Here is a 21,450-nt window from a genome sequence, read left to right as displayed (position 1 = left end):
AGAGATGCAAACAACCCTATACAGTGATATTTGGCATGGCTCTAAAACTTATTGCTCAACGGAATATATAGTAACACACACGAACACACACACAAAGTAAAAGTCAACTCATGATATAGTTTTAGCTATAGCACCGATCATGCTATATTTTGCAAGTGAAAAGGTAGAAGCAAAATAAACACGGTAGAAGCGACTAGGCTACATCGACGTGGTCATTTATGTCTCTCCGTGGCTGCCTCCACATTTAACGTGGAATTACAGCTCCATCGAAACATCGATTTCCCGCTATCCACCACCCAATCGAACGGGAAACACAACAGAAGTTTCGGATGCAACACCGGTATCTTAAATTATCTTCTTTATTATCTCCACTTGTGTGCAAACAAAAAAAAAAAATCAGAACACTGCCGTTCTTAAAAAATAACAAAATGTATTCTCTATACATTTCCGTATGTACAAGTGAACAACATTTCTACGATTTCCTTTTGCACAGCAAAAGATATAAACATTTAAATCTTGAGAACACGGTTATGTACAAAAAAACAACAACCCAACAACCTGTCCAAAATACTTCACAACAGTGCAAAAATATCTTACATAATAATGGAATGAGATCTGTTTCCTTTTGGAGAGGGGGAAATTTTGTTTTTTAAAAAAGGAAGAAAACTCCTTGGATCGTCCATCCTTTTTTTTTAACTGTAAACAAAATGCAACTTTTTTTTTTCCCTCCTCTCCCCTCACAATAGTTATTTAAGGAATTTGGCAGGTCTTCAAGGATCTGAGACTGAGGTAAACAACCCGAGCTCATGCACCAAAAAGAAAGGGGAGGGAGAAAAATCCCCAAGCATCGACGGCTTTCAATGGGAGAGAGAAACTGACAATGCAAATGACACATCCCTCCTGGAAAATAGATTACCGGAGAGAGGACGTTAACCCCCTCTCGGTCGATGTCTCCAGTTAGGTTAGAAAGAGGAAATTCTCAGTCATCTTGCCGAGGGCCGGAGACTTTTCCAAACCATCGCACGGGCCCCTTCCCCTTCCAGTTCGATTCGAGCTAGAGGGTTGGGTTTCTTCTCCCTCCCTTGCAAGATCAGGCACATTTTTCTTTTCCTTTGCCACCGCCGCTCCGGGCCGGGCCAGGCCAGGGGCCACCGTTCGGGGATGGCTCTGGGCCACCCCCGGGGCCCCACACCCCAGTGCCGCCCACGGTTCAGCTCTGGCCGGGGGGCGCGGGGCCTGTCCTTTTCTCCCCCCTTTTTCCATCGCCTGCGTTGGCGGAGAGGGCGGAGGCCGGGTTCGGGGGGCGAGGAAGGCGATCTGGGGGTTGCCACCCTCTCAGTAATCTCTCCTTCCTCCCAGGGCCGAGGGCGCGATGGGCACGGAGGATGGCACGGAGACGGGCGCAAGCAGGGGAAGGGGCGCAAGCAGGACCCCGGGGAGGGGACTTTAAGTCATCCGGGAGGGCGCGAAACGGGGGGGGAAAGAGGAAGAGGAGGGGAGTGCCTTAGGGGAGGTGGGTGGGTGGCTGCTTTGGGGGAGGTGGGAAGGGATTTTAAATCACACGGGAGGGCGCAAACGGGGGGAAAGAGGAAGAGGAGAGGGGTGCCCTTGGGAAGGTGGGCGGGTGGGTATTTTGGGGGGTGGAGAGGGGAATTGCAATGGTCCGGCAGGGCGCGGACAGGGGCAAAGAGGAAGAGGAGAGGGGTACCTTTGGGAAGGGTGGGTGGGGGCTTTTTGGGGGTGGGGGGTGGGAAGGGATCTTCAGTGGTCCGGCAGGGCGCAGCCAAGGGAAGAGGAAGAGGAGAGAGGTGCCCTTAAGAGGGGCGGTGGGTAGTTGTTTTGAGAGGGTGGGAGATTTTTGAAGTCGTCCGAGAGGGGTACGAGGGGTATTCCCGGAAGGGGTATTTTGGGGGATGAGGAGGGGATTTTTCAGTGGTCCGGCAGGGCGCAGCCAGGGGGAAGGAGGAAGAGGAGGGGGTGCCCTTGGGAAGGTGGGTGGGTGGGTGGGTGTTTCAGGAGGGGGGGAAGGGATTTTCAGTGGTCCGGCAGGGCGCAAACGGGGGGGAAGAGGGGAGGGATGCGCTCGGGAAGGTGGGTGGGTGGGTGCTTTGGGGGCGGTGGGAAGGGATTTTAAATCACACGGGAGGGCGCAAACGGGGGGAAGGGGAGAGGGGTGCCCTTGGGAAGGGTGGGTGGGTGGATGATTTAGGGGGGTGGGGAAGGGATTTTCTGTGGTCCGGCAGGGCGCAGACAGGGGCGAAGAGGAAGAGGAGAGGGGTACCCTTGGGAAGGGTGGGTGGGTTTTCTTGAGTCCGGGGGAGGGAGAGAGGAGGGTGTCAACCCGGATCATCCCGTCTCGGGGTCGTGTCCGGCCTGGTCGAGCCCGTCGCAGAGGGTGGGAGCCCCTACCCCGTCCTGGCCTCCGCTCTCGATGGAGCTCTCGCTGCCCGTGCTCTCCCCGGACAGCAGCCGGGTGACCCTCAGGTCGGCTCTGAGGCTGTGGACGTCGTTGCCGATGGTCAGCTCGCCCAGGTCGCTGATGAGCTGGGCCAGCTCCTGCTTCATCTCGGGGGGGCGACCCCCCAGGAGGTCGCCGCCCCCCTCTTCCAGGGTGTCCAGCAGGTCCCCGCAGTCCATGCGCATGGCCACGACCAGGGCGCGCTGGTGATGCTGCTGCTGCTGCTGCTGCTGCTGCTGCTGCTGCTGCTGCAGGGCCTGGTCCTCGGGGTCTTCGGGGTCCTCGGGGTCCAGGAGCAACTGTCCCCGCCGGTCCCCGAGGAGGTCACCGCAGTCCATGTGCATGGCCACGACCAGGGCGCGCTGGGGGTGATGCTGAGGATGCTGCGGCTGATGAGGACGCTGCTGCCGCGGGGCCCGGCCCTCGCGGTCCTCCGGGTCCTCGCGGTCCTCGCGGTCCAGCAGCAGCCGTCCCCGCCGGTCCCCGAGGAGGTCGCCGCAGTCCATGTGCATGGCCACGACCAGGGCGCGCTGGGGATGGTGCTGAGGATGCTGCGGCTGCTGGGGACGCTGCCGCGGGGCCTGGTCCTCGCGGTCCTCCCGGTCCTCCCGGTCGAGGAGCAACTGCTCCTGCTGCTCCCCGAGCAGGTCCTCGGTGATGGAGCCCAGTTTGGGGGCGCTCCGGCTGCGCTCGACGGGGGGCTTGTAGCAGCACTGGCCGTGGAGCATCAGCTTGCGCAGGGGCACCAGGGGGATGGTCTGCTCGCCCACCAGCTGCTGCTGCTGGTGGCGAGCGTCGTCCCTCCTCTTCAGCCGCTTGAACTCGGCCAGCGCGTTGGCCGAGGTCTGGTAGAGCAGCAGGGCCATGGCCTGGGCCTTCTCCGGCTTGGAGACGAGCACGGCGTGGCAGCGCAGCATGACGGCCTTGTGCTTCATCTCGTGGCGGTAGATCCAGGCGAAGACCTTGGGCAGCCTGGGGTCGGCCACGCAGTAGGTCACCCGGTGGAGGAGGTAGAGGTGGCCGGGCCTCTTGAGGGCCTTGTCCTCGGCGTGGACCATGCGGATGCCCTGGGCGCTGACGGTCAGCTTCATCTTGGTGCCGTGCTTGCCCGCCTCGCTCTTGGTCCAGATCTTGCAGACGGCCAGGTCGGTGCACCCTTCCCCCCGGGACTGGATGGTGGTGGCGTTGCCCAGGTAGAGGACCGTGTAGGTGGGGTCCTCGCTGGTGATGCGGATCTTTTTCCGCTTCGACTTGAACATGCTGCCCACTCGGTTGAGGGCGCTTTCGGGGCAGGCCTTGGCCAGCGAGGTGAGGGCCGAGTAGTGGAGGCTCACCGCGTAGCCCTTGGGCTTGGCCGGCTGCTTGGAGGGGTCCTCCTCGATCAGGTCGAATTTGTTCTTCTTCCACGGCAGCATCTCCCCCCTCCCCTTCTCCCGGCCGAGCCGGCGAAAGAGGGGGGGAAAAATAAGAAAATTCAAAAAGAGGGAGGGAGGGAGGGAAGGGGGGGAAACGACGGACACGGAGAAGGAAGGCAAGAAACAAAAAAACAGGACTGGCCAAATCCCAAATCAAAAACCCTCTCTGAAGTGCTCTCCGGCGGGCAGTCCGGACTTCAGCTCATCGCATTTTGCACATCCCTTTCCCCACCCCCCACCCCCGCCACCCAAAAGACGGACGCGGTGAAGGAAACCAAAAGAAACCGGGCTGGCCAGATCCCAGATCAAAAACCCTCTCTGAAGTGCTGGTCCCGGGGGCAGTCCGGACTTCGGCTCATCGCATTTTGCCTCCCTTTCGCCCCAAAAGACGGACACCGCCAAAGGAGGAAACCAAAAGAAACCGGGCTGGCCAGATCCCAGATCAAAAACCCTCTTTGAAGTGCTCTCCTGCGGGCGGTCCGGACTTCGGCCCATCGTGTCGCGCATCCCTTTTTCCCCCCATCCCCTCTTTTGTTTTGGGGAGGGGGTGGGCCTCGGAGGAGCGAGGGCTGGGGTCACCGGTCCGGCTGGGCTGGGCTGGCATCTGCAGGAGAGAGGGGCAGGCGTTGTTCTTCTTCCCCATGGGTCGGAGGCTCCTCTCCTCCCCTCCTCTCCTCTCCTCTCCTCTCCTCTCCTTTCCTCTCCTCCTCTGCTCTGGGCTCACATCGTGGCTGTCCGGCAGGAAGATCTTGGGGGGAGTAAATATAGGCCGGCGCCAACCATCAGCCGAGCTGGGCCCGGGGAGCCGGCGGGAGGAGCCAAGGCCTCAGTGGCTCGTCCGGGGCCCGCCCCGTCCCTCCCTTAAAGGGCCACCGCCTCCTCCGTCGCCCACCCACGGCCGGCCCGGGCCGGGAGGGGGGTCCCGGGGGGCGGTCCTGGAGACCCCCGGGGCCGGATGGACAGAGGGTGATGGCGAGGGGCTTTGTCAAGCGCCGTTCCGAGTCCTGGCGTCCGAGCCTGGCCGGCTCCCACACGTCCTCAGACGGGCTCCTAAAGTCGTTTCCCGAATAATAATGACGATGATGGGATTCGTTAAGCGCTTAGTGTGTGCCAAGCACTGTTCTAAGCGCTGGGATCCGAGCCTGGCCGGCCCCCACACGTCCTCTCCTGCGATGGACCCCGCAGACGGGCTCCTAAAGTCGTTTCCCGAATAGTAATGATGATGATGGGATTCCTTAAGCGCTTAGTGCCTGCCGAGCACTGTTCTAAGCGCCGGGATCGGAGCCTGGCCTGCCCCAAAACGTCCTCTCCTGTGATGGAGCCCGCAGACTGGCTGCTAAGATAGTTTCCCAGGTAATCATGATGATGATGATGTATCTGTTAAGCGCTTACTATGTGCCGAGCAGTGTTCTAAGCGCCGGGATCCGAGCCTGGCCGGCCCCCAAACGTCCTCTCCTGAGATGGAGCCCGCAGAGTGGCTCCTAAAGTCGTTTCCCAAATAATGATAATAATGATGGTATTTGTTAAGCGCTTACTATGTGCCAAGCGCTGTTCTAAGCGCCGGGATCGGAGCCTGGCCTGCCCCAAAACGTCCTCTCCTGTGATGGAGCCTGCAGACTGGCTGCTAAGATCGTTTCCCAGATAATGATGATGATGGTGTATCTGTTAAGCGCTTCCCAGGTGCCAAGCAGTGTTCTAAGCGCCGGGATCCGAGCCGGGCCGGCCCCAGAACGTCCTCTCCTTTGATGAAGCCTGCAGACTGGCTCCTGAGATCATTTCCTAAATAATAATAATAACAATAATAATAATAATGGCGGTATTTGTTAAGCACTGACTATGTCCCAAGCACAGTTCTGAGCGCTAGGATCCAAGTCTGGCCTGTGCCAAAAATGCCTCTCCTGTGATGAAGCCTGCAGACTGGCTCCTAAGATCATTTCCCAAATAACAATAATAATAATAATAATGATGATGATGATGGTATTTGTTAAGCGCTTACTATGCGCCAAGCACTGTTCTAAGCACTGGGATAGACACGAAGTTATCGGGTCGCCCCACATGGGGCTCACAGTCTTGATCCCCATTTTACAGATGAAGTCACTGAGGCACAGAGAAGTGAAGTGACTTCCCCAGAGTCACACAGCTGACAGGTGGCGGAGTGGGGATTAGAACCCACAACCTCTGACTCCCAAGACCCTGCTCTTTCCACTAAGCCACGCTGCGTCTCTGCAAAAAATCAGATCCCATATAGATATATAGATATATATATACATACACACACCCACACGTATATATATATATATATATATATAATGATATTTTTGAAGTGCTTACTATGTGCCGGGCACTGTGGTGTGAGCACCGGGGTAGATACCAGGATGGACACAGTCCATTGCCACAAGGAGCTCACAGTCTTAATCCTTTGCTCTTCCCCCCATCCTGGCCCCAAAGCACTTATGTACCGATCTGTCACTTTATTTGTAATAATAATGATGATGGTATTTGTTAAGCGCTGACTATGTGCCAGGCGCTGAACTAAGTGTCCCTTTGCTCTTCCCCCGTCCCGGCCCCGAAGCACTTATGTACATATCTGTCATTTTATTTATCCCTTGGCTCTTCCTCCCCACTCCCCCACCCCCAGCCCCAAAGCACTCGGGTACATATCTGTCATTTCATTTATTTGTATTGATGTCTCTCTCCCTCACTCTATACTGTGAGCTCGCTGGGAACGTCATTTTTATTTATTTGTTTATTGTCGTACTTTCCCACATGCGCAGCACAGTGCTCTGCACACAGTAAGCGCTCATTAAAGACGATCGAATGGATCCCCGCGGCAGGGAGATGTCAAGCGGCCTGCCCAAGGGCACCCAACAGACAAGTGCTGGAGCCGGGATTAGAACCCAGGTCCCTCTGACTCCCAGACCCGTTGCTCTGCCCACTAGGCTACGCGGCTTCCCCCTTAGCTCCCCTATTTAAAATAAAAACCGAAACTCTGTAGTGCAGTTATAATTTTATTCCAAAGCAGTTCAACTAGCGACGATGCCGTTATTTGGGAAAGGGAGGGAAGCCATAGCAGAACCAGTGAACCAGTGATTGACTCCCCTCCCCACCTCCCACCCCCTCAGTATCTCCTAGCTCATCTTCCAGTACAGATGTATTTGGCAGAAGAGAGCAGAGGAGAGGAAAAGTTGAACTGGGAATGGATGATTGAGGTTGGTCTTATTATAGAAAAAATTGAATTTTGTAGTGTTATAGAAAAACTGCCTTCAAAGTGCATTTAAAAATTCCCTCCGCGCCTTCTTTCATTTAGTCCGATAAAATATCCCCTCTCTTACTTCCGCACGTTCAAAAATGTTCATTGCCGAAGGTCAGCCATTAAACTTTATTAGACCATAAAGCCAACCTGTGGCAGATAATTCCTAATAGGTATTCAGATGGCATCTTTGACTTAAAGGACAAGGAACATCAGACTACTTTTGGTTAGTGCGTAGCATTTGCAAGACGCAACGCTTCACTGGGCTTCACTGGAAGGCATCATCAGCCCACGGGGAAAGTGCGTTAATTATAAACTATCCTCTCCCAGTTATAGGCTTCTGGTCTCGTGAAGTCACTTCTTGATTGGCTCGGCAGCCAGTAGAGCCGAGATAAAACTCTCAGTACAGCGTTCTGCCCATAGTAAGCGCTCACTAAATACTATCGAATGAACTTGGACACTCTCAGCTCTGTAAAATTCCAGAAGAACCCACCGGACCACGCTAAACCAATTCAGATTGTTTTGGAGAATGGGGTTTAACTCCGAGAGAGTCACTTTGGCCATCTGGCGTGTTTTCAAGGCCTACTTGGCTAAAGACAAAGCAAGCTTCTCGAGGACAGGAATCACACGCACCTACTCTATCGGCCTCTCCCAAGTGCTTATTACAGTGCCCTGCACACAGGAAGCGATCGAGAAACGTCACTGATTGAGTGGTTAGGGAAGTAGGGAACTTTCTTATTATGTAGGATTTGGGTTTTACGTTATCAAAGAAAGTCCTGGTTCACACGTGGGTGGTGTCCGAAGGGTGAGTGCTACAGCACAAGTTTACCTTAATTCAAGGTTTTGCCAGAATGAAACCCTCAAGTGAAGAAGAACTGGGCATACTAAATGTTGACCCCGGGGAAATTTCACCCATCAGGGAAACAGCCGAGAGGTGCCCCGCACAAGCCGGTTACTCCGCTCATGTATTAGGTCTGAATCTTGTCGATGAACCGGTTTTTCAAAAACCCATACGCTTCCTTCTGTTCTGTAGTGTCCCGTGATATTTGGCGTAGTGTCTGTCATGTGCTAGATAAGAAAGAGGAGCACTTTCCTGAGTAGTTTTAGAGGGCCTGCCCATTGTCTGGGCGTGCTCTGTTAACGCCCGTTGGAGTTTATTTGGGTGTGAGATCGCCCGGCCTAATCGAAGATCGTATATTCCGAGGTCGCCCAGCACAGCACGCTCTGGGCGTGCTCGCATCTGGGGTACGGACCTGACCGTCTGCTCTTCCGTGGGGTACCCGAGAAAGGGGGTGGCATTCTGAGCTCCGGAAAGGAATTAAAGCCCTCTTCCTGTGCCGCTCTCCTCTACCCTTCAGCCCCTGACACGTTGTTAGCGATGCTGCCCGGTTGAGCAGTCGCGTGGTGAGAGGGGGCACGGATGGTGCTGAGGATTACTTGTGCCCTGCCGTCTCAGGTGTGCATGGGTGCCACTTTCGCCTCAGATACACACCTCTCTGTCTGCACCTGGGGATGGTGAGTTCTTTTAAATGGGAATAAGATTTCTGCTCTCCCCACCCTTGGATGATGAACTTGGGATGGGAGAGGAATTCTATCTATCCCAGTTCTTGACTCATAGTGAGCACTTAATAAATGCATCTTTATTATTATTTTACACCCTTGCGAATGTGGTGAGTACAACCTTTGCTATCTTTGCCTATCGATAAAGATCTGCTAACTCAGCTTGATTGATTCACACTAAACCGGGTAATGAAAGGAGGGAGGCCAAGCCCTCGCCACATTTCCTTCCCGAATTCCTTCAGTCATTCATTCAGTCGTATTTATTGAGCGCTTACTGTGTGCAGAGCACTACACTAAGCGCTTGGGAGAGGGCAATACAACAGTAAACAGACACAAGGGCTCCATTATATGCATCTTAGGAAACACCTAAAATCAATGGAATTTTCCTAGGCATCATCAGGGAAGGCCAAAAAATAATAATAATGAATAAACTCTCCTTGTTGAATAAGAAGGGAATTCAGCAGTCAAATTAAACAGTTCCCAGTCCCAAGGTGAAAATTGTTGGTTCTCAGTTCAAAGTGGGTGCTTGGCGTAAGTACACCGGCAAATGAGCATCGAGCGATGGGAATATTTTAAAAATCACAGCTTCTGAAACTGGCTGAAGGAAGATTGCATTGGCGGGTACTTTGAAATCCAGTTTCCACTCTTTCTTCTCCACACCCCTCTTTCTGTATCCAGGTGACTGAAAAGGTAAGTTTGATAGAGAAGCCAATCTCCCCTGAGGTCTCTTACACTGCAGCTTCCAAGCTCAGGAAAAATTAGAATTGTGGACCTTCTTCTGCACCGTTTCACATTCTTGGAAAAACCTGCAGACACACTGGTCAAAAATAGAGTTTACCCCTGAGATGACAATCCCAATTACCTAATTGAGGAAACGTTTTTTCACTAACGTATTCCTGAGAAAGAGAGTACGTGCGCGTTGCTCTCGGTGTGTAGGAGGTTAGAAAGCGTTTATGCCATTGCCTGCATCCTCCACCCCGTCTCCCGTCACAAGATAAGACTTCCACTAGGTGAGTTGACCTGGGCTCCATACTAACCCTTCCCCCCACCTCTGCCCTGGAACGTTCTTGTCTCTAGACTTTCTGAGACCAAACCCTCAAACTAAAAAAATTAGACTAATTCATATTTCACACTTCTTAAGGGGTCTAAAATCAGGCCTTGATTTCTGTGAGGGTTCTGCCGTCTTGGATTCCTCGGTGGAAATTCTCCTTTTTGGAAAGAACTCTCTGATTCTACAGTGATAACTGCAGTGCAGGGCTGCCAGGCCCTCTTGTTTCCCCAACCATAGAGGCACTGCAGAATCAGAGACCGTCAGAGTAGTACAGTGAGACTTTTATCGTTCTGCCTTTAAATTGCACCATTAAGGCCTTTCTAATGAGCTTGTTTTCCAGTTGACATACAGATTGATGGAAGAGAAAGATTTAAGGCAAATAAAAATCATTCTAATGCTTGATATCCGATTTAGGAGGTGTCCCTAGAACAGGGAGATTACCTCGAATCCTTTAGATTGGGATTCAATCCCTGAGATCTCCCTCCCACTTAGACTCACAGTGGCACGGGGACTGTGTCCAACCCGATGGTTTTGTATCTGCCCCAGTGCGTGGCTCAGTGGAAAGAGCCCGGGCTTGGGAGTCAGCGGTCATGGGTTCGAATCCCGGCTCTGCCACCTGTCAGCTGTGTGACGGTGGACAAGTCACTTCACTTCTCTGTGCCTCAGTGACCTCATCTGTAAAATGGGGATTAACTGTGAGCCTCACGTGGGACAACTTGATCACCCTGTATCTACCCCAGCCCTTAGAACGGTGCTCTGCACATAGTAAGCGCTTACCAAATACCAACATTATTAGGATCACGCTTGGGACCTAGTAAGCACCTGACAAATACCATCAAAAATTCGTGTCTAGTTCATTTAACCCTGACTGACTGGATCTTGTGGGTAGACACACAACTGAAAAATGACACTTTTATTGATGACTAGCATCTCTTCCCTGGGAAACTTGGGAGGCGGCTTGAAAAGTACAGATTTCAGGTTTAAAGCACGTAATCCTCATAGCCGAGCAGGTGAAATTCGGTGAAGAAAATATGGAATATATTGAATTTTTTGGTCATACTGCACCACCTACCGGAGAAAACCGGAATACGCTTACTGTATTTCTCATAGATAACAAGGAGGAATAACAATAGTAATAATAAGAAGAAGAAGAATGAAGGCATTTGTTAAGCCCTTACCCGTTTAGACCGTTTAGACTGCGAGCCCGTTATTGGGCAGGGATCGTCTCTCTCTGTTGCCGAACTGTACATTCCAAGCGCTTAGTACAGTGCTCTGCACCTGGTAAGCGCTCAATAAATACTATTGAGTGAATGAATGGGCCAAGCACTCTTCTAAGCACTGAGGAGGGAGAAAGGGTGAGGAGGTTGTCCCACTTGGGGCTCGGAGTCTTCATCCCCATTTTGCAGATGAGGTAACTGAGGCACAGAGAAGTAAAGTGACTGGCCCAAAGTCACCCGGCTGACGAGCGGCGGAGCCGGGATTAGAACCCATGACGTCTAAGGTTAATGTTTTCATTTTACAGATTTACGCTTTTATCTTCTGCTTTTACGTCTTCTCTGTAAGACTTTATTATATAGCATTTTCCGGGATCTAAGACGACAACGACATAGCACATTAGTATCCGGGCTTCGTGATCTTTCTTATCACCTTTATCCTTATCCTCTTTAAAGCATTTCTTAAAATTCAACTCTATCCTAGAAACGGTGCAGAGCATAAGAAAAGCAGAGTGGCCTAGTGGATAGAGCACAGGCCTGGGAGTCAGAAGGACCTGGGTTCTAATCCCAGCTCTGCCACTTGTTTGCTGTGAGTGACCTTAGGCGAGACACTTGACCTGTCTCTGCCTCAGTTATCTCATCTGTAAAATGGGGACTAAGACTGTAAGCTCCGTGTGGGACGGGGACTGTGTCCTACCTGATTAACTTGTATCTACCCCAGCCCTTAGAACAGTCCCTGGCACACAGCAAGCGTTGAAAAAATACCATTTAAAAAAAAACCCAAAACTTGATTCATCTCTTTTCATTCATGATGATGATAATGATGGTATTTGTTAAGCACTTCCTATGTGCCAAGGACTTTTCTAAGCGCTGGGGTAAATATAAGGTAATCAGGTTGTCCCATTTGGGGCTTCCATTCTTCATCTCCATTTTACAGATGAGGTAACTGAGGCACAGAGAAATTAAATGATTTCCCAAGATCACACAGCTGATAAGTGGCGGAGCCGGGATTAGAACCCAGGTCTTTCTGACTCCCGGGCCCTCCCAGAGATGGTAGACTCGTTCCCTTCCCTCAATTAACCTTCAGTCTAGAAGCCTCCCGGGGCCTCGGTTTGCCTGTTTGAAGCACAATAAGTGCAGTGTGAGACCCGTTTGCCGTTGGAAGAGTGAAAAGCAATGAGTTACGCTCAGCTTATAAAATCCTCAAAATCACACTGTAGAATTGAAAACCTTCGAGTCTAAACATTCAAGTCTGTAACGAAGGTGGAATCAAAATTTACTCCAGCCTAAGGAAGGCCTCCCCATTATTCAAGGCTCGCACGTCGGGAGCTAGAAATTGCGAACCAATTGGCGAAGATTTATTTTAAGCAGTCAGGTCGGAATTATCCAATGAACTGGTCTCAACTCGGGACCTTGGAGATGAAATAGGTCTGGGTCTCCCGTAACCGGGTGTGTGTGTGCGGGTGGTGACAGCAAGCTGTGTGTAAGGCTAAATGCGGTTGTAACTCCTAGGCCAGAGGAGATCCAGGGACAGAAAGAGAAAGAGAAGCGGGGATTTGCGGGGTTTGGGAATCTGTGGGGGTGGGCCAGGCAGGAGGCAGGTGGTGAGCGTTTTTGAGAATGATGGGCTCCAGCCTCCAGAAAAGACATTAGAGACCGATTTTAACACACTGACCCGAACGTGTGAAGACAACGAAAGCAGCGTGCCTTAGTGGATAGAGCAGGGGCCTGAGAGTCAGCAGGACCCGAGTTCTAATCCTCACTCCGCCACCTATCTGCTGCGTGACCCGGGGCAAACCATTTCACATCGCTGTCCCTCCGTTACCACCTCCGTAAAGTGGGAATTGAGACCGTGAGCCCCGTCTGGGAGAGGGACTGTATCCAAACCAATTAACCTGGATCTACCCCGGCGCTTAGAACAGTGCCCGGCACAGAGTAAGCGCTGAACAAGTACCACAGTTATTATTCTGAATTATCATTCCCAGAATGGAAGAGAAAGCACGGTCATTTTGGCATCGGGGCAGTGGCTAAGCTGCTGAAGCTGGCCATGTCAAAGGTGGCCCGAATGGGCCCGGGGCCGAGCCGATACCTGGGATGGTTTACTCAATTATCAGTGGTATCTATTAAATGCTCACTGTGTGCAGAGCACTCTACTAAGCTCTCAGGAGAGTGCAATATAACATTTCCTGTCCACAAGGAGATTCAGTCACAGCTTGAGGCAGCTTCAGTCAATTAATGATAATTATTGAGCATTTACTGTGTGCAGAGCACGGTACTAAGCGCTTGGAAGAGTACAATAGAACAATGTAACAGACACATTCCCTGCCCGCAACAAGCTTACAGTCTAGAGACTAATATTACCAGTAGAACAGAGACCACTGCAACTATCCATAATAAAGGACAAGAAGACAACGGCTCGGTCAAAACAATTTTAGCTTTTAATCTTGACTTTTTACCCCAACCTCTTTTTTTTTCTTTTTGACCAAAATGTCAACGAGAAGTAATTCTGCCCAGCCTCTGGTAGTGGTACCAGTTAGCAATAAAATCGCCAAAAGTGTGCAGGGAGGAAGAGAAACCTGAGTTCTAGATAATTCGCATCAATAAATCGGTGGTATTTGAGGATTTACCGGGTGCAGAGCACCATGCGAAGTCCATGGAGTTGGTAGACGTGATCCCTGCCCGCAAGAAGCTTACAGTCTAGAAGGGGAGACAGAAAAGTAAAGTAAATTAAAGAAAAGTAAATTACAGATGGGGAGATGGCAGAGCATAAGGATTTGTACGTAAGTTCTGTGGGGCTGGAGGTAGGGAGTGATTATCAAGCATGTAAGGGATTCCCAGTTTCCCAGTGCGTAGGAAGCACAGAGGGGAGGGTGGGGAGAGGAAATGAGGGTTTAATCTGCGAAGGCTTCTTGGAGGACATGTGATTTTAATAAGGCCGGGAAAGTGGGGAGAGAAGGTGGAGGGGGTTTCAGGCCTGAGGGAAGCAGCATAGCCCGGTGGATAGAGCCCGGGCCTGCGAGTCAGCGGGACCTTGGTTCTAATCCTGGCTCCGCCACCTTGTCTGCTGTGTGACCTTGGAAGAGTCACTTCACTTCTCTGATCCTCAGTTCCCTCACCTGTAAAATGGGGATTAAGACTGTGGGCTCCACGTGGGGACGTGGACCGCGTCCAACCTAATTAGTTTGTATCTACCCCAGGACTTAGGACAGTGCCTGGCCCAAAGTAAGTGCTTAGTAGATACCATTAAAAAAGAGGGAGGACACAGGCAAGGGGGCAGGTGGCGAGATAAACGAGAAAAGCAGTCCTTGCATAATCGAGAGCTGCCGGTGACATTGAAAAACAACTTGTTATTTACAGTAAGGCCCTAAGCATTTGCACAGACATTAATTATGTGCTTAATCCTCCCCACTCTCCTCTATTCAACCGAGAGTTGTGTAACAAGGTGAAGAGATTTTTTCCAGTCATTGCGATTCGGAGGGTAGGGACGGTCTGGTCTTTAATGAACTCCGTACGGCACCTAGAACAGTGCCAGGTATAATAGGCGCTCCTTACTTAATGGGGATGGTGATAATGATGATGAAGATGACGAAGTGGCGGAGCCGGGATTAGAACCCACATCCCCTGATTCCCGAGTCCAGGCTCTTTCCACTAAGCCACACTGCTTCGCCGGTAAATGGTTAGCCAGCGGAGATTTTTATACAGTGGAAAGAGCGCTGAACCGTATTTCAGAAAGATAATCTAGGCAGCAATAGAAAGACCGAAGAGGGAAGAGGCTGGAGGCTGGGGAACCAGTGAGGAGGTTGATATAATATTCTCAATCAGTGGTAGTTATTGAATGCTTACTGTTTGCAGAGACTGTACTAAGCCCTTGGGAGTGTAATAGTCATGCTGGTATTTGTTAAACGCTTACTATGTGCAGAGCACTGTTCTAAGCGCTGGGTAGAGACAGGGTAATCAGGTTGTCCCACGTGAGGCTCACAGTTAATCCCCATTTTACAGATGAGGGAACTGAGGCACAGAGAAGTTAGGTAACTTGCCCACAGTCACACAGCTGACAGGTGGCAGAGCCGGGATTTGAACCCATGACCTCTGACTCCCAAGCCCGGGCTCCTTCCTACTGAGCCATGCTGCTTCTCTGTGTACAGTACAACAGAGTTAGGAGATACGTTTCCCGCCTATAAGGGGCTTATCGTCTAGATGAGGAGTGGATAACGAGAACTTTTATGTCAGATGGGGTGAGTTGGAGACAGCCACAGGGACCCCGATTTTCTCTGGGGCACATGGTGGGGCTAAGAGGGCCCACCTTCCACTCCTTTCCACTGGGACAGCCAAGTGGAGCTATCCTGGAGTCAACAGGTCATGTAAGATTGTAAAGTGGGTGAGAGGACTATATGACAGAGGTAGATTTGGGAGTCATGCAAGCTCACCTCCTCCAAGAGGCCTTCCCAGACTGAGCTTCCCCTTTTCCCTCTGCTCCCTCTGCTCCCTCTCTGCTCCCCCTTCACCTCCCCTCAGCTAAGCCCCCTTTCCCTCTGCTCCTCCCCCTCTCCCTTCCCCTCCCCTCAGCACTGTGCACATCTGTATAGATTTTTATTACCCTATTTATTTTGTTAACGAGGTGTCCATCCCCCTGATTCCATTTATCGTGATGATATTGTCTTGTTTTTGTCCATCTGTCTCCCCCGATTAGACCGTAAGCCCGTCACTGGGCAGGGTTGGTCTCTCTCTGTTGCCGAATTGTCCATTCCAAGCGCTAAGTACAGTGCTCTGCACATAGTAAGCGCTCAATAAATACTATTGAATGAACGGATGAATGAACCTCTCTCCCCTGAATCCCAGACTGGCTTTTGCCATCCTACCTCATTGTCTTTTCTCCCAGTTATGGTACGGAGAGTAACACTGTACCTAAAGTTGTTCCGTATTAAATAAAATAAACTGTGGTATTTGTTAAGCGCTCTCTATGTGCAAAGCACTGTTCTAAGCACTGGGGATACAAAGTGATTGGGTTGTCCCACGTGGGGCTCACAGTTTTAATCCCCATTTGACAGATGAGGTCACTGAGGCCCAGAGAAGTGAAGTGACCTGCCCACAGTCCCCCAGCTGACAAGTGGCGGAGCCGGGATTCGAACCCATGACCTCTGACTCCCAAGCCCGGGCTCTTTCCACTGAGCCACGCTGATCTCCCTCTCCTAAACACTAGTGGAATGAAATTCCTGCTCCAGCCTTCTCAGCTCCACCCGGTGGGCCAGGCGCCTCCGGTCAGCAAGTCGTCTCTTGCTCCGGCGGGCTTTCCCAACCAAGCCGATCTGCCCCTCGAGGAACGACGGGATTCTGTGCTTCCTGCTTTAAAAAGAGGAAGACGGCTCCCTGTTTAGTTTCCACAGATGATCGGACCAAGGCTCACGATACAGTTTGAAGTGGGGGAAAAGGACGGTGTAGTTCAGTTTACCCATCGCAGGACTAAGGTGTCGCGGTCTCTCTGATTAACCAATCAATCAATCAATCGGTCCTGCCCTGAGGCCTGCCGCAGATCATTTCTCTCTCGCAAAAATAAGCACGGTTACATGTCAGAAATGGGCACGATTAAGTGAGGGAGATAGGTACGAGAGGGTGAGGGGGGCACAATTTAGGTGTCTTCTACACCTTACTGCATCCTACTACAATTCAGCCTGCTCTCTTTGCTCCTCAAATCTTCTCTAGCTCATCCCCGACCCCTCGCCCACGTTCTCCCGCTGGCCTCGAACTCCCTCCCCTTTCATTTCCAACAAACTATCACTCTCCCCACCTTCAAAGGCTTATTCAAATCACATCTCCTTCCAGAGGCCTTCGCCACTTGAGTCCTCATTTTCCCTACTCCCTCTCCCTTCTGCGTTACCTTGCACTTGGTTTTGTGCCCTTTATTCACCCCACCTTCGGTCCCACGGCACACTTACGTACGTATCTGTAATTTATTTCAAAGTCTGTCTCCGTCTCTGGACTGTAAGCTCTTTCGATCAATCGGTGGTATTTATCGAGCGCTTAATCTGTGCAGAGGACCGTACTGGTAGGCGGGGACCATGTCGACCGGCTCTGCACATAGTAAGCGCTCAATAAATACTATTGAATGAATGAATGCTATCTTGTACCCTCCCAGGGATGTAATACGGTGCTCTTCACGCAGTAAGGGCTCAGTAAATACGATTGGCTGATTATTGATTGTCTAGTGTGATCAGTCCGGGTTTCCTCATTCCTCCAGAACCTCCAGGGGCTGCTCATCCACCTCCGCAACGGACAGAAACTCCGTGCCGTCGGCCTTAATCACCTTGCCCTCCTCTTTTCTTACCTCACTGATTTCCTATTGCGACCCAGCCCACACACTTCACTCCTCTTATGCCGACCGACTCACCCTACCTCAGTCTCGTCTATCTGACCGCCGCCATCTCGCCCACGTCCCGCCTCTCGTCTGGACGCCCTCCCTCTTCGTATCCGACAGACAGTGACTCTCCCCCGCCTTCAGAGCCCTTTTAAAACCACACCTCCTCCAAGGGGGCCTTCCCCGACTAAGCCCTCCTTTCCTCTTCTCCCACTCTCATCTGCCTTGTTCTCGCACTTGGACGACACTCCTTTTTATGGTATTTGTTGAGCACTTACTATTTGTCAGGAGCTGTACTAAGCGCTGGGATGATGCAAGTTGATCAAGTTTGACCCACACTTTATTCACCCCTCCTTCAGCTCCACCACACTTAGGTGGATATCTGTAATTTAGTTATGCGCTTATATTATTGTCTGTATTCCCTCTTTAGACTTTAAGCTCTCCGTGGGCAGGGAACAGGTCTACCGACTCTGTTAACGTCTCTGTGCCTCCGTTACCTCATCTGTAAAATGGGGATGAAGACCGTGAGCCTCACGTGGGACTACCTGATCACCCTGCATCTACCCCGGCGCTTAGAACAGTGCTCTGCACGTAGTAAGCGCTTAACAAATACCAACATTATTATTATTACTCTCCCAAGCAGTTAGTACAGTGCTCCTCACACACTGAGTACGCGACGAATATAAGCGATTGACTGCCTGATTGAGGGGTAGGGCCAGGTCCTAATCATCTCATACGACACCTTTAGTTAAGGGAATGAAATGAAATTTAAAAATTCCTGGCCAATGATTTTTCAAAATCATTAGCATGACTGGTTACTTGAGCTTTCATTACTTCAGTTTTCATTTCTCAGGCGTGGAAGGGTCTCCTTAGCCTGCTCCGGTGGGCTACGCTCAATTCTTCTTGGTCTTTTCCATCATGATCTGATGAGGCTGGTGACCATTAGCCTCCGAAGATGTCACTGGGGCCTCCGGGCAGGGTCAAATTGGAGAGACCGGGATGCTCAATAAATATAACTGATTGATTGTAGATACAGACCTCACCAAGTGTCTTAAAACTGGGAGATCTTTGAGGGACAGAGATTGCGTTGGACTGATTATCTTGTATATCCCAGGGTTTAGCAGAGTTCTGAGCCCTTAGTGAGCACTTATTAAACATTACTGCGATTATTATGAGCTGCAGAACTAGGCAGCAAGAGGAGAAGCAGAGGGAGGTTAAAAAGAGGTGCTTAAAATAAAAATACTGGATACAAAATAATGATAATATAATAATATTTGTTAAGCGCTTACTTTTTGTCAAACACTGTTCTACGCGCTGGGGTAGACACAGGCTAATCGAGTTGGACCAAGTCCCTGTCCCATTTGGGGCTCACAGTCTTAATCCCCATTTTACAGGTGAGGTAACTGAAGTCCAGAAAAGTGAAGTGACTTGCCCAAGGTCACAAAGCAGACAAGTGGCAGAGCTGGGATTAGAACCCAGGTCTTTCTGACTCCCAAGCCTCTACTTTATCCACTAGGCCCCTCTGCTTCTTCTAAAAGTGTCCAGTGACATAACCAATCCGGGAAGTGGACAAACCCACTTAAGACAGCAATGTCCAGTATAAAACTGGAAGAACGGGCTACTCCACGAGAGTTAGTCATTCATTTATTCAATAGTATTTATTGAGCGCTTACTATGCGCAGAGCACTGTACTAAGCGCTTGGCACTGTCCTTTCCCCTCTTTTCTACTGGTGTCTGAGCAATACTTACCTCAATCAAAATTAGAATGATCGCAATAACTGTGATATCTGATGAATGCTTACTATGTGCCAGGCACTTTGCTAAGCACTGGGGTGGATACGAGCAAAGTGGGTTGGACAGAGTCCCCGCCCCACATGGGGCTCACAGACCTGATCCCCATTTTGGGCAAGTGACTTGCCCAAGGTCACACAAGCAGACAAGTGGCAGAGCTGGGGTTAGAACCTAAATTCTTCTGACTCCCCCGGGACCTTCTGACTCCCAGGCCCGGGGTCTATCCGTTTGGCCACACTGCTTCTGTCTGGAAAGAGGATACAAAATAAGTCCTTCTGTATTTGCAGAGACAAAATGTGCCAATACCAGAGATTTTCTCTCCAGGAGACGGATGGATGTAGGCACGCACACACACACACCCACACTCTCTCTCTCTGTCTCTCTCTCTGTCTCTCTCTCTCTCCCTGTGTCTCTTTCTGGCTCTCTCTGGCTCTCTGTCTCCCATAGATGCATTTGGGCTTCTGAACAATCTTCCCTGACCAAGCCCTTCTTTCCTCTTCTCCTTCTCCCTTCTGCATCACCATGACCTGCTCCCTTTATTCACCCCCATCCCAGCCCCACAGCACTTAACCTCCAGAGCGATGAGGAGGAGGAGGGTATTTGTTAAACACTTACTATGAGCCAGGCACTGCACTGAACACTGGGGTGGATACAAGCAAATCGGTTTGGACACAGTCCCCGTCCCGGGAGGGCTCACATTCTTAATCTCCATTTTACAGATGAGGTAACTGAGTCATAGAGAAGTGAAGGGACTTGCCCCAGTTCACCCAGCAGACAATTGGTGGAGCTGGGATTAGAACCTCGATTAGACTGTGAGCCTATCAGTGGGCAGGGATTGTCTCTATCCGTTGCCAAATTGTATATTCCAAGCGCTTAGTGCAGTGCTCCGCGCATAGTAAGTGCTCAATAAATACTATTGAATGAATGAATGACCTTCGGACCGCCAGGCCCAGGCTCTATCCACCACGCCAAGCTGTTCTGTATTTCCATTAATGTCTGTCTCCCTCTCTTGACTGTGAGTTCGCTTGGGGCAGGGAATACGTATCTGCTCATCGTTATATTGTACACGGGCGAGCGCTTAGTACAATTGTCTGTACCCAGTAAGCGCTCAATAAATACGACTGACAAGCTTGAAGAACTGGCACACTTCCCCCCACTTCAAAGCCCTACTGAGAGCTCACCTCCTCCAGGAGGCCTCCCCAGACTGAGCCCCCCTTTTCCTCTGGTCCTCCTCCCTTCCCCATCGTCCCTACCCCCTCCCTCTGCTCTACCCCCTTTCCCTCCCCGCGGCACTGGTATATAGATGTACATATTTATTGTCTAATTAATGATGTGTATATATCTATAATTCTATTTATTTATATTGATGCCTGTCTTTCTGTCATGTTTTGGTGTCCGTCTCCCCGCTTCTAGACTGGCAGCCCGTTGTGGGGCAGGGACGGTCTCTGTCTATTGCCCAATTGTACTTTCCAAGCGCTAAGGACAGCGTTCTGCACACAGTGAGCCCTCAATCAATACGACTGACGGACAAGCTTGAAGAACTGGCTCACTTCCCCCCACTTCAAAGCCCTCCCGAGAGCTCACCTCCTCCAGGAGGCCTTCCCAGACTGAACCCTCCCTTTCCCTCTCCCCCTCCTCCCCTCCCCATCCCTCCTACTCCCTCCCTCTGCTCTACCCCCTTCCCCACGGCACTGGTGTATAGATGTACATATTTATTATAACTGATGATGTGCCTATATCTATAATCCTATTTATTTATATCGATGCCTGTCTTTTTGTTGTGTTTTGGGTGTCTGTCTCCCCTCTTCTAGATTGGGAGCCCATTGTGGGGGAGGGACGGCCTCTATTGCCAAATTGTACTTTCCAAGCGCTTAGGACAGCGGTCTGCACAAAGTGAGCGCTCAAGAAATGCGACTGCCTGACAAGCTTGAAGGACTGGCACACTTCCTCCCATTTCAAAGCCCTACTGAGAGCTCGCCTCCTCCAGGAGGCCTTCCCAGACTGAGCCCTCCCTTTCCCTCTGCTCCTCCTCCCCTCCCCATCTGCCCCATCCCCTTCCCCTCCCCACGGCAGTGGCGCATAGATGTACATATTTATTGTCTATTTAATGATGTGTATATATCTATAATTCTATTTATTTATACCGATGCTAGAGAAGCAGCGTGGCTCAGTGGAAAGAGCCCGGGCTTGGGAGCCAGAGCTCATGGGTTCTAATCCCAGCTCTGCCCCTTGTCAGCTGTGTGACCGTGGGCAAGTCACTTCACTTCTCTGGGCCTCAGTGACCTCATCTGTAAAATGGGGATTAACTGGGAGCCTCACGTGGGACCCCAGCGCTTAGAACAGGGCTCTGCACGTAGTA

The 21,450-nt window shown here is 51.1% G+C and overlaps 1 protein-coding gene across 1 annotated transcript; it reads right to left on the bottom strand.

Moving 5' to 3' along the window:
* Nucleotides 1-341: 341 nt before the first annotated feature.
* On the bottom strand, nt 342-4,682 carry FAM43A (family with sequence similarity 43 member A). The gene has a single exon (XM_029069485.2). It carries the CDS (start codon nt 3,871-3,873, stop codon nt 2,347-2,349), a length of 1,527 nt encoding a protein of 508 aa, XP_028925318.1. The 5' UTR covers nt 3,874-4,682; the 3' UTR covers nt 342-2,346.
* Between the last annotated feature and the right edge of the window lie 16,768 nt (nt 4,683-21,450).

Source organism: Ornithorhynchus anatinus, chromosome 7 (genome assembly GCF_004115215.2).
Source record: "Ornithorhynchus anatinus isolate Pmale09 chromosome 7, mOrnAna1.pri.v4, whole genome shotgun sequence".
Lineage (NCBI taxonomy): Eukaryota > Metazoa > Chordata > Mammalia > Monotremata > Ornithorhynchidae > Ornithorhynchus > Ornithorhynchus anatinus.
This window is presented reverse-complemented; position numbering and strand designations above follow the sequence as displayed.

Bases quoted from the DNA above. Each gene is read 5' to 3' on its own strand.
- FAM43A (XM_029069485.2), bottom strand. From the start codon at position 3,873: ATGCTGCCGTGGAAGAAGAACAAATTCGACCTGATCGAGGAGGACCCC.